This window comes from Hypanus sabinus, unplaced genomic scaffold, assembly GCF_030144855.1.
Source record: "Hypanus sabinus isolate sHypSab1 unplaced genomic scaffold, sHypSab1.hap1 scaffold_1215, whole genome shotgun sequence".
Classification (NCBI taxonomy): domain Eukaryota; kingdom Metazoa; phylum Chordata; class Chondrichthyes; order Myliobatiformes; family Dasyatidae; genus Hypanus; species Hypanus sabinus.
Genome location: NW_026779276.1, coordinates 91,739 through 105,087, shown reverse-complemented (window position 1 = coordinate 105,087; position 13,349 = coordinate 91,739). Strand labels below are relative to the sequence as shown.

At 70.0% G+C, this 13,349-nt stretch overlaps 1 protein-coding gene across 1 annotated transcript; it reads right to left on the bottom strand.

Annotated features, from left to right (window-relative positions):
* Positions 1-180: 180 nt before the first annotated feature.
* On the bottom strand, positions 181-3,449 carry LOC132386568 (uncharacterized). The gene is made up of 4 exons (XM_059958847.1): positions 3,191-3,449; positions 1,619-2,092; positions 1,002-1,532; positions 181-883 (listed from the first exon to the last, which is right to left on the bottom strand). Exons 1-4 carry the CDS (start codon positions 3,401-3,403, stop codon positions 314-316), a joined length of 1,788 nt encoding a protein of 595 aa, XP_059814830.1. The 5' UTR covers positions 3,404-3,449; the 3' UTR covers positions 181-313.
* Positions 3,450-13,349: the final 9,900 nt, after the last annotated feature.

Sequence of the window (13,349 nt, the reverse complement as noted above, 5' to 3'; positions counted from 1 at the left end):
CAACTGCTCTGATTAAATCGTGTTGCATCTAAATAAAGAGAAATGTAGTGGTGGGGTTTTAGAGTTTATTGAAATTCTTACACTGGAACAGTTATAACAGAGTCACTCTCTCCCCTCTCTGATCCAGACACCCGCCTCCCAAGCCCCTTTACACACTCCCTCCCATTTGACCCCTTTACACCCCCCCCCAAGCACCCTTCCCTTAGATTCCTCACTCCCCCTTTCCCTCACCACCATCCCTGGGCAAAAATGAGTAGGCCCTTTACCCTCTCACTCAGGAGCTTCACCCAGGCTCGCTGGTAGAGTGGGGCATTTACCGCAGCCCCATGGGTTCGTGCAGGAGGCAGGCCAGGTAGCAGCAGATTGTCCAGGCGCGGTCCACCTGGTCCTCCATGGTCCGTGGGTAGACACACTTGAGGAAACGGTAATTCAGCACCTTGTCAATGTGACTTCGGACACTCAGAACCTCCCTTGAGGTTGCCCGCTGCTCCTCTGTGGGTGAGCCATCATGGAAGAAATCGGGCAAGCGGAGTCGTGTCTCCTCGTCCTCTTCGTCCTCCTCGCTCTCCCGCTCCTCGTCCTCATCATCATCCTCCATGTCCACCTGCTCCTCCAGCAGCCCCCTCTCGCCGGCCCGCGCCCGGAGGCCGAAGGCGAGGCTGGAGACGAAGGTCATGTAGCCGTTGGCGGAGGCTAGCGCGTAGCCCCGCCGGACGTAGTGGGCACGATAGGGTTGGGTAGGGCCCAGGCGTGTCCGCTCCTTGGTCTGGCCCTCGAAGAAGAGGTCTGTGCACTCCAAAACGGTGAGGGTGGTGCCCCGGTGCTGGATGGTCCGCTTGGGCTCGAAAGCGTCCAGGTACTTGGGGCTGCACACCACGGGAATCTGCAATGGCACCGTGACAGTTTACATAGGAAAATGCAACGGACCGATGCTGTCAATCTCAGCGCCGTGACTGTTTACATGGGAAAACGCGGCGGGGGGAGGCGAGCGTGCCACTTACCTGCGTGAGGCGCTGCTGGATGATCTCTGTCCAGCTGAGCCAGATGCGGGAGACGGTGGTCTCGGAGACGCGGAAGCGGTAGGCCAGGTCCTGGAGCAGCAGCCCGAGCCGCAGGCGGCTCATGACGAGCAGCAGCTGGTCGGCCGGGCTGAGGGTGACCTGCGAACAGCCCTTGGACTTGGATCCCCTGCTGGACAGGGTGCGGGGGCTGCTGTCCCGCGTAACAAAGTTCATGAAGTCGACGAAGCGCTCGTGGCTGTCGAAGCCGGTGTAGAAGCGCAGCCACTTGCGGCCGGGACGCATGCCCTCCACGGAGAAGGCGGCAGCCCTGGCGCGGCCCTCCCGCTCCTTCAGCTGGCGGCTCAGGAAGAGCACGGTGCCGGCGGCCGAGTCGGCCTGCTCCTGCACCTTGCGCAGCCGCCGCTCCAGGTCCTCCCGCTCCATCCTCAGGCTGGCGTTCTGCATCTGCAGCTGGCTGAGCTGCGCCGTCAGTTCCACCGCCACCGTCCGCCGCTCGTGTTCGTAGCGTTCCTGGAGAGGGAGAGAACACACTCCGGGTTTCATTCCTTTCTCAGACATGGGGCGAGGCCACGGGCGGCGCGGGAGCCATCCCCTACCTTCAGCTCCTTGTACTGAGCCAGCACAGAGGCCAGCTCTCGCTGCAGGGCCGCCAGCCGGCCGTTCTGGCTGTGCACCGTATCCTTCATCTCCTTCACCATCCGCTTCAGGGTGCAGGGGTCGTCGGGCACCACGTAGGCCCCGTGGTCGTGCCCGAATGCCTGCTCCAGACGGCCGCCCTCCTCTTGAGCGTGGCGTACCGTCTCGCTCACCATCTCCATCAGCTCGGCTGCCAACACCAGGTCCCCGATCCGGCCCCTGGCAGGATCAGGCGCGGCCTCTCCCGGGGCCATCGGGGGAGGAGGTGGTGTTGCAGCAGGAGGAGGGGTGTCTGAAGTGGGGGGAACGGGGTGAGGGGAGGAAGAATGGGGAGAGGAGGGAGAGGGCGGGGGAAAGATGGAAGGCAGGGTTTCAGCCGTCACCTCCTCGCCCGGCTGGAAGTGGCTGGAGCAGATGTAAGGACGGCGGATTCGCTGTGGTAGGAGGGGGAAGAGAGGGAGATAGGTCATGGGTTTTTGTGACCACATAAACCCATCCACCCTCACCACATTCTAACCTTTATCGTTGGCCCTGTACCCCTCTAACCCAGGGGTCCCCTACCTGCTGTCCATGGACCCTGCAGATAAGGGCAGTGGAATACAGTGATGTTGGAATTCCATACCTATCCCTATCAAAATTACTTGTAAATCATACCTGCCTCAACCACTTCCTCTGGCAGCTCATTCCATGGAAGGACCACCCTCGGATCCCTATTAATCTGTCCCCTCTCATCTTACCTGTACCCAGATTGCCCAACCCTGCAGAGAAGGACCTGCACTTTAACAGGGTTTTATCACCCACGCCCCCAACCTCTCCCCAGAACTCGGACCCCGAGCCCAGGTAACATCTCCTCTGCCCCCTTCCCAGCTCAGTGGCAGCTTTCCCACATCCGGGACAACTCTTGTGCCACTGACCCCCTGATCCCCAGCGCCCTCTGAACCCTGATCCCCAGCGCCCAATCAACCCTGATCCCCAGCGCCCAATCAACCATGATCCCCAGCGCCCTCTGAACCCTGACCCACTGATCCCCAGCGCCCTCTGAACCCTGATCCCCAGCGCCCTCTGAACCCTGATCCCCAGCGCCCTCTGAACCCTGATCCCCAGCGCCCTCTGAACCCTGATCCCCAGCGCCCTCTGAACCCTGACCCACTGATCCCCAGCGCCCAATCAACCCTGATCCCCAGCGCCCTCTGAACCCTGACCCACTGATCCCCAGCGCCCTCTGAACCCTGACCCACTGATCCCCAGCGCCCTCTGAACCCTGATCCCCAGCGCCCTCTGAACCCTGATCCCCAGCGCCCTCTGAACCCTGACTCACTGACCCACTGATCCCCAGCGCCCTCTGAACCCTGACCCACTGATCCCCAGCGCCCTCTGAACCCTGATCCCCAGCGCCCTCTGAACCCTGACCCACTGACCCCCTTGACGCGCTCAGGCCCACCTCTGACCCTTCACCTACACACCCAATTACCCTCTCACCCCGCTGCAGACCCCCCAACCCCGAGCCCGCTGCCCCCTGACCCGGAACTGACCAGGAGCTGGAGGCTGCACTTCCTCCTCTCCGCCTCGGGCCGCCGGCCGACGATAGCCTGCACCCATCGCTGGCGGAGGCCGAGGCCGCGGGGCAGCGGGTGCAGCCGGCGGCTGGGCGCAGTGGCGCAGCCGGGGACGCAGCAGCGTGGCGGCGAGGGCGGCGCCGGGATGCGGGAGCGAGGGACGGGTCGCGGCCGCCCTCTTCCCCGCATGGCGGCCGTGGGCACCTTCTATCTGCTGCCTGGGCACAGGAAGTCCCGCCCCGCCGCTTCCGGCCGCGTCACGACCCAGGGGCGGGGCCGGCCGCTGCCAGCGCCAAAGATGGCGGGCCTCCCTCAGATACCCAATGATGCGAGCTCAGCCTCCGCCTTCACCAGTAACAAACATGGCGGCGACGCGGCTCTGGCGCGGGCGCGGTTCGTCTGTTCGCCAGGAAGAAATATGGCGATGGGCCCTACTGTCACAGGCAGCATCAAATGAGTACAGCTTCCGGTTCTTGCCTCTCCCTATTTCGCCAACTCGACAGTAGATGCCACTGATCAAAATAGCATCGTTCGGCTGTCAGGTTTCCGTCGGAACGGGGCCGTCCCGCCGGCCGCTTGCGCCGACAGCCAGGTTCTCCGGAGCGCCCATGGGTGCCTGTCAGAAAGATGGCGGTCGAGTCCGTCCCACCCGGACAATCCGGACCCGGGGGTCGAGGCCGCCCCACCCGGACAATCCGGACCCGGGGGTCGAGGCCGCCCCACCCGGACAATCCGGACCCGGGGGTCGAGTCCGTCCCACCCGGACAATCCGGACCCGGGGGTCGAGTCCGTCCCACCCGGACAATCCGGACCCGGGGGTCGAGTCCGTCCCACCCGGACAATCCGGACCCGGGGGTCGAGTCCGTCCCACCCGGACAATCCGGACCCGGGGGTCGAGTCCGTCCCACCCGGACAATCCGGACCCGGGGGTCGAGTCCGTCCCACCCGGACAATCCGGACCCGGGGGTCGAGTCCGTCCCACCCGGACAATCCGGACCCGGGGGTCGAGATCTCCCCACCCGGACAATCCGGACCCGGGGGTCGAGTCCGTCCCACCCGGACAATCCGGACCCGGGGGTCGAGGCCGCCCCACCCGGACAATCCGGACCCGGGGGTCGAGATCTCCCCACCCGGACAATCCGGACCCGGGGGTCGTGATCTCCCCACCCGGACAATCCGGACCCGGGGGTCGAGATCTCCCCACCCGGACAATCCGGACCCGGGGGTCGAGGCCGCCCCACCCGGACAATCCGGACCCGGGGGTCGAGGCCGCCCCACCCGGACAATCCGGACCCGGGGGTCGAGATCTCCCCACCCGGACAATCCGGACCCGGGGGTCGAGATCTCCCCACCCAGACAATCCGGACCCGGCGGTCGAGATCTCCCCACCCGGACAATCCGGACCCGGGGGGTCGAGGCCGCCCCACCCGGACAATCCGGACCCGGGGGTCGAGTCCGTCCCACCCGGACAATCCGGACCCGGGGGTCGAGTCCGCCCCACCCGGACAATCCGGACCCGGGGGTCGAGGCCCGCCCCACCCGGACAATCCGGACCCGGGGGTCGAGTCCATCCCACCCGGACAATCCGGACCCGGGGGTCGAGTCCGTCCCACCCGGACAATCCGGACCCGGGGGTCGAGTCCGTCCCACCCGGACAATCCGGACCCGGGGGTCGAGATCTCCCCACCCGGACAATCCGGACCCGGGGGTCGAGATCTCCCCACCCGGACAATCCGGACCCGGGGGTCGAGTCCGTCCCACCCGGACAATCCGGACCCGGGGGTCGAGATCTCCCCACCCGGACAATCCGGACCCGGGGGTCGAGGCCGCCCCACCCGGACAATCCGGACCCGGGGGTCGAGTCCGTCCCACCCGGACAATCCGGACCCGGGGGTCGAGTCCGACCCACCCGGACAATCCGGACCCGGGGGTCGAGATCTCCCCACCCGGACAATCCGGACCCGGGGGTCGAGTCCGTCCCACCCGGACAATCCGGACCCGGGGGTCGAGTCCGTCCCACCCGGACAATCCGGACCCGGGGGTCGAGATCTCCCCACCCGGACAATCCGGACCCGGGGGTCGAGGCCGCCCCACCCGGACAATCCGGACCCGGGGGTCGAGTCCGACCCACCCGGACAATCCGGACCCGGGGGTCGAGTCCGTCCCACCCGGACAATCCGGACCCGGGGGTCGAGTCCGTCCCACCCGGACAATCCGGACCCGGGGGTCGAGTCCGTCCCACCCGGACAATCCGGACCCGGGGGTCGAGATCTCCCCACCCGGACAATCCGGACCCGGGGGTCGAGATCTCCCCACCCGGACAATCCGGACCCGGGGGTCGAGTCCGTCCCACCCGGACAATCCGGACCCGGGGGTCGAGATCTCCCCACCCGGACAATCCGGACCCGGGGGTCGAGGCCGCCCCACCCGGACAATCCGGACCCGGGGGTCGAGTCCGTCCCACCCGGACAATCCGGACCCGGGGGTCGAGTCCGACCCACCCGGACAATCCGGACCCGGGGGTCGAGATCTCCCCACCCGGACAATCCGGACCCGGGGGTCGAGTCCGTCCCACCCGGACAATCCGGACCCGGGGGTCGAGTCCGTCCCACCCGGACAATCCGGACCCGGGGGTCGAGATCTCCCCACCCGGACAATCCGGACCCGGGGGTCGAGGCCGCCCCACCCGGACAATCCGGACCCGGGGGTCGAGTCCGACCCACCCGGACAATCCGGACCCGGGGGTCGAGTCCGTCCCACCCGGACAATCCGGACCCGGGGGTCGAGTCCGTCCCACCCGGACAATCCGGACCCGGGGGTCGAGTCCGTCCCACCCGGACAATCCGGACCCGGGGGTCGAGATCTCCCCACCCGGACAATCCGGACCCGGGGGTCGAGGCCGCCCCACCCGGACAATCCGGACCCGGGGGTCGAGATCTCCCCACCCGGACAATCCGGACCCGGGGGTCGAGTCCGTCCCACCCGGACAATCCGGACCCGGGGGTCGAGTCCGTCCCACCCGGACAATCCGGACCCGGGGGTCGAGTCCATCCCACCCGGAAAATCCGGACCCGGGGGTCGAGTCCGTCCCACCCGGACAATCCGGACCCGGGGGTCGAGTCCGTCCCACCCGGACAATCCGGACCCGGGGGTCGAGATCTCCCCACCCGGACAATCCGGACCCGGGGGTCGAGGCCGCCCCACCCGGACAATCCGGACCCGGGGGTCGAGGCCGCCCCACCCGGACAATCCGGACCCGGGGGTCGAGGCCGCCCCACCCGGACAATCCGGACCCGGGGGTCGAGGCCGCCCCACCCGGACAATCCGGACCCGGGGGTCGAGATCTCCCCACCCGGACAATCCGGACCCGGGGGTCGAGATCTCCCCACCCGGACAATCCGGACCCGGGGGTCGAGATCTCCCCACCCGGACAATCCGGACCCGGGGGTCGAGTCCGCCCCACCCGGACAATCCGGACCCGGGGGTCGAGATCTCCCCACCCGGACAATCCGGACCCGGGGGTCGAGTCCGCCCCACCCGGACAATCCGGACCCGGGGGTCGAGATCTCCCCACCCGGACAATCCGGACCCGGGGGTCGAGATCTCCCCACCCGGACAATCCGGACCCGGGGGTCGAGGCCGCCCCACCCGGACAGTCCGGACCCGGGGGTCGAGGCCGCCCCACCCGGACAGTCCGGACCCGGGGGTCGAGATCTCCCCACCCGGACAATCAGGACCCGGGGGTCGAGATCTCCCCACCCGGACAATCCGGACCCGGGGGTCGAGGCCGCCCCACCCGGACAATCCGGACCCGGGGGTCGAGGCCGCCCCACCCGGACAATCCGGACCCGGGGGTCGAGATCTCCCCACCCGGACAATCCGGACCCGGGGGTCGAGATCTCCCCACCCGGACAATCCGGACCCGGGGGTCGAGATCTCCCCACCCGGACAATCCGGACCCGGGGGTCGAGGCCGCCCCACCCGGACAATCCGGACCCGGGGGTCGAGATCTCCCCACCCGGACAATCCGGACCCGGGGGTCGAGATCTCCCCACCCGGACAATCCGGACCCGGGGGTCGAGATCTCCCCACCCGGACAATCCGGACCCGGGGGTCGAGATCTCCCCACCCGGACAATCCGGACCCGGGGGTCGAGATCTCCCCACCCGGAAAATCCGGACCCGGGGGTCGAGATCTCCCCACCCGGACAATCCGGACCCGGGGGTCGAGATCTCCCCACCCGGACAATCCGGACCCGGGGGTCGAGGCCGCCCCACCCGGACAATCCGGACCCGGGGGTCGAGATCTCCCCACCCGGACAATCCGGACCCGGGGGTCGAGTCCGTCCCATCCGGACCCGGGGGTCGAGTCCGTCCCACCCGGACAATCCGGACCCGGGGGTCGAGATCTCCTCACCCGGACAATCCGGACCCGGGGGTCGAGTCCGTCCCACCCGGACAATCCGGACCCGGGGGTCGAGATCTCCCCACCCGGACAATCCGGACCCGGGGGTCGAGGCCGCCCCACCCGGACAATCCGGACCCGGGGGTCGAGGCCGCCCCACCCGGACAATCCGGACCCGGGGGTCGAGGCCGCCCCACCCGGACAATCCGGACCCGGGGGTCGAGATCTCCCCACCCGGACAATCCGGACCCGGGGGTCGAGATCTCCCCACCCGGACAATCCGGACCCGGGGGTCGAGTCCGTCCCACCCGGACAATCCGGACCCGGGGGTTGAGATCTCCTCACCCGGACAATCTGGACCCGGGGGTCGAGTCCGTCCCACCCGGACAATCCGGACCCGGGGGTCGAGGCCGCCCCACCCGGACAATCCGGACCCGGGGGTCGAGATCTCCCCACCCGGACAATCCGGACCCGGGGGTCGAGATCTCCCCACCCGGACAATCCGGACCCGGGGGTCGAGGCCGCCCCACCCGGACAATCCGGACCCGGGGGTCGAGGCCGCCCCACCCGGACAATCCGGACCCGGGGGTCGAGATCTCCCCACCCGGACAATCCGGACCCGGGGGTCGAGATCTCCCCACCCGGACAATCCGGACCCGGGGGTCGAGGCCGCCCCACCCGGACAATCCGGACCCAGGGGTCGAGTCCGTCCCACCCGGACAATCCGGACCCGGGGGTCGAGATCTCCCCACCCGGACAATCCGGACCCGGGGGTCGAGATCTCCCCACCCGGACAATCCGGACCCGGGGGTCGAGTCCGTCCCACCCGGACAATCCGGACCCGGGGGTTGAGATCTCCTCACCCGGACAATCCGGACCCGGGGGTCGAGTCCGTCCCACCCGGACAATCCGGACCCGGGGGTCGAGGCCGCCCCACCCGGACAATCCGGACCCGGGGGTCGAGATCTCCCCACCCAGACAATCCGGACCCGGGGGTCGTGTCCGTCCCACCCGGACAATCCGGACCCGGGGGTCGAGATCTCCCCACCCGGACAATCCGGACCCGGGGGTCGAGATCTCCCCACCCGGACAATCCCGACCCGGGGGTCGAGTCCGTCCCACCCGGACAATCCGGACCCGGGGGTCGAGATCTCCCCACCCGGACAATCCGGACCCGGGGGTCGAGTCCGTCCCACCCGGACAATCCGGACCCGGGGGTCGAGATCTCCCCACCCGGACAATCCGGACCCGGGGGTCGAGGCCGCCCCACCCGGACAATCCGGACCCGGGGGTCGAGATCTCCCCACCCGGACAATCCGGACCCGGGGGTCGAGTCCGTCCCACCCGGACAATCCGGACCCGGGGGTCGAGTCCGTCCCACCCGGACAATCCGGACCCGGGGGTCGAGTCCGTCCCACCCGGACAATCCGGACCCGGGGGTCGAGTCCGTCCCACCCGGACAATCCGGACCCGGGGGTCGAGATCTCCCCACCCGGACAATCCGGACCCGGGGGTCGAGGCCGCCCCACCCGGACAATCCGGACCCGGGGGTCGAGATCTCCCCACCCGGACAATCCGGACCCGGGGGTCGAGGCCGCCCCACCCGGACAATCCGGACCCGGGGGTCGAGGCCGCCCCACCCGGACAATCCGGACCCGGGGGTCGAGATCTCCCCACCCGGACAATCCGGACCCGGGGGTCGAGATCTCCCCACCCGGACAATCCGGACCCGGGGGTCGAGATCTCCCCACCCGGACAATCCGGACCCGGGGGTCGAGTCCGCCCCACCCGGACAATCCGGACCCGGGGGTCGAGATCTCCCCACCCGGACAATCCGGACCCGGGGGTCGAGGCCGCCCCACCCGGACAATCCGGACCCGGGGGTCGAGATCTCCCCACCCGGACAATCCGGACCCGGGGGTCGAGATCTCCCCACCCGGACAATCCGGACCCGGGGGTCGAGATCTCCCCACCCGGACAATCCGGACCCGGGGGTCGAGGCCGCCCCACCCGGACAGTCCGGACCCGGGGGTCGAGGCCGCCCCACCCGGACAGTCCGGACCCGGGGGTCGAGATCTCCCCACCCGGACAATCAGGACCCGGGGGTCGAGATCTCCCCACCCGGACAATCCGGACCCGGGGGTCGAGGCCGCCCCACCCGGACAATCCGGACCCGGGGGTCGAGGCCGCCCCACCCGGACAATCCGGACCCGGGGGTCGAGATCTCCCCACCCGGACAAACCGGACCCGGGGGTCGAGATCTCCCCACCCGGACAATCCGGACCCGGGGGTCGAGATCTCCCCACCCGGACAATCCGGACCCGGGGGTCGAGGCCGCCCCACCCGGACAATCCGGACCCGGGGGTCGAGATCTCCCCACCCGGACAATCCGGACCCGGGGGTCGAGATCTCCCCACCCGGACAATCCGGACCCGGGGGTCGAGATCTCCCCACCCGGACAATCCGGACCCGGGGGTCGAGATCTCCCCACCCGGACAATCCGGACCCGGGGGTCGAGATCTCCCCACCCGGAAAATCCGGACCCGGGGGTCGAGATCTCCCCACCCGGACAATCCGGACCCGGGGGTCGAGATCTCCCCACCCGGACAATCCGGACCCGGGGGTCGAGGCCGCCCCACCCGGACAATCCGGACCCGGGGGTCGAGATCTCCCCACCCGGACAATCCGGACCCGGGGGTCGAGTCCGTCCCACCCGGACAATCCGGACCCGGGGGTCGAGTCCGTCCCACCCGGACAATCCGGACCCGGGGGTCGAGATCTCCTCACCCGGACAATCCGGACCCGGGGGTCGAGTCCGTCCCACCCGGACAATCCGGACCCGGGGGTCGAGATCTCCCCACCCGGAAAATCCGGACCCGGGGGTCGAGATCTCCCCACCCGGACAATCCGGACCCGGGGGTCGAGATCTCCCCACCCGGACAATCCGGACCCGGGGGTCGAGGCCGCCCCACCCGGACAATCCGGACCCGGGGGTCGAGATCTCCCCACCCGGACAATCCGGACCCGGGGGTCGAGTCCGTCCCACCTGGACAATCCGGACCCGGGGGTCGAGTCCGTCCCACCCGGACAATCCGGACCCGGGGGTCGAGATCTCCTCACCCGGACAATCCGGACCCGGGGGTCGAGTCCGTCCCACCCGGACAATCCGGACCCGGGGGTCGAGATCTCCCCACCCGGACAATCCGGACCCGGGGGTCGAGGCCGCCCCACCCGGACAATCCGGACCCGGGGGTCGAGGCCGCCCCACCCGGACAATCCGGACCCGGGGGTCGAGTCCGTCCCACCCGGACAATCCGGACCCGGGGGTCGAGATCTCCTCACCCGGACAATCCGGACCCGGGGGTCGAGGCCGCCCCACCCGGACAATCCGGACCCGGGGGTCGAGGCCGCCCCACCCGGACAATCCGGACCCGGGGGTTGAGGCCGCCCCACCCGGACAATCCGGACCCGGGGGTCGAGATCTCCCCACCCGGACAATCCGGACCCGGGGGTCGAGATCTCCCCACCCGGACAATCCGGACCCGGGGGTCGAGGCCGCCCCACCCGGACAATCCGGACCCGGGGGTCGAGATCTCCCCACCCGGACAATCCGGACCCGGGGGTCGAGATCTCCCCACCCGGACAATCCGGACCCGGGGGTCGAGGCCGCCCCACCCGGACAATCCGGACCCGGGGGTCGAGGCCGCCCCACCCGGACAATCCGGACCCGGGGGTCGAGGCCGCCCCACCCGGACAATCCGGACCCGGGGGTCGAGATCTCCCCACCCGGACAATCCGGACCCGGGGGTCGAGATCTCCCCACCCGGACAATCCGGACCCGGGGGTCGAGTCCGTCCCATCCGGACAATCCGGACCCGGGGGTCGAGGCCGCCCCACCCGGACAATCCGGACCCGGGGGTCGAGGCCGCCCCACCCGGACAATCCGGACCCGGGGGTCGAGATCTCCCCACCCGGACAATCCGGACCCGGGGGTCGAGATCTCCCCACCCGGACAATCCGGACCCGGGGGTCGAGATCTCCCCACCCGGACAATCCGGACCCAGGGGTCGAGGCCGCCCCACCCGGACAATCCGGACCCAGGGGTCGAGTCCGTCCCACCCGGACAATCCGGACCCGGGGGTCGAGATCTCCCCACCCGGACAATCCGGACCCGGGGGTCGAGATCTCCCCACCCGGACAATCCGGACCCGGGGGTCGAGTCCGTCCCACCCGGACAATCCGGACCCGGGGGTTGAGATCTCCTCACCCGGACAATCTGGACCCGGGGGTCGAGTCCGTCCCACCCGGACAATCCGGACCCGGGGGTCGAGGCCGCCCCACCCGGACAATCCGGACCCGGGGGTCGAGATCTCCCCACCCGGACAATCCGGACCCGGGGGTCGAGATCTCCCCACCCGGACAATCCGGACCCGGGGGTCGAGGCCGCCCCACCCGGACAATCCGGACCCGGGGGTCGAGGCCGCCCCACCCGGACAATCCGGACCCGGGGGTCGAGATCTCCCCACCCGGACAATCCGGACCCGGGGGTCGAGATCTCCCCACCCGGACAATCCGGACCCGGGGGTCGAGGCCGCCCCACCCGGACAATCCGGACCCAGGGGTCGAGTCCGTCCCACCCGGACAATCCGGACCCGGGGGTCGAGATCTCCCCACCCGGACAATCCGGACCCGGGGGTCGAGATCTCCCCACCCGGACAATCCGGACCCGGGGGTCGAGTCCGTCCCACCCGGACAATCCGGACCCGGGGGTTGAGATCTCCTCACCCGGACAATCCGGACCCGGGGGTCGAGTCCGTCCCACCCGGACAATCCGGACCCGGGGGTCGAGGCCGCCCCACCCGGACAATCCGGACCCGGGGGTCGAGATCTCCCCACCCAGACAATCCGGACCCGGGGGTCGTGTCCGTCCCACCCGGACAATCCGGACCCGGGGGTCGAGATCTCCCCACCCGGACAATCCGGACCCGGGGGTCGAGATCTCCCCACCCGGACAATCCGGACCCGGGGGTCGAGATCTCCCCACCCGGACAATCCGGACCCGGGGGTCGAGATCTCCCCACCCGGACAATCCGGACCCGGGGGTCGAGGCCGCCCCACTCGGACAATCCGGACCCGGGGGTCGAGTCCGTCCCACCCGGACAATCCGGACCCGGGGGTCGAGATCTCCCCACCCGGACAATCCGGACCCGGGGGTCGAGATCTCCCCACCCGGACAATCCGGACCCGGGGGTCGAGATCTCCCCACCCGGACAATCCGGACCCGGGGGTCGAGGCCGCCCCACCCGGACAATCCGGACCCGGGGGTCGAGATCTCCCCACCCGGACAATCCGGACCCGGGGGTCGAGATCTCCCCACCCGGACAATCCGGACCCGGGGGTCGAGATCTCCCCACCCGGACAATCCGGACCCGGGGGTCGAGGCCGCCCCACTCGGACAATCCGGACCCGGGGGTCGAGTCCGTCCCACCCGGACAATCCGGACCCGGGGGTCGAGATCTCCCCACCCGGACAGTCTGGACCCGGGGGTCGAGATCTCCCCACCCGGACAATCCGGACCCGGGGGTCGAGATCTCCCCACCCGGACAATCCGGACCCGGGGGTCGAGATCTCCCCACCCGGACAATCCGGACCCGGGGGTCGAGGCCGCCCCACCCGGACAATCCGGACCCGGGGGTCGAGATCTCCCCACCCGGACAATCCGGACCCGGGG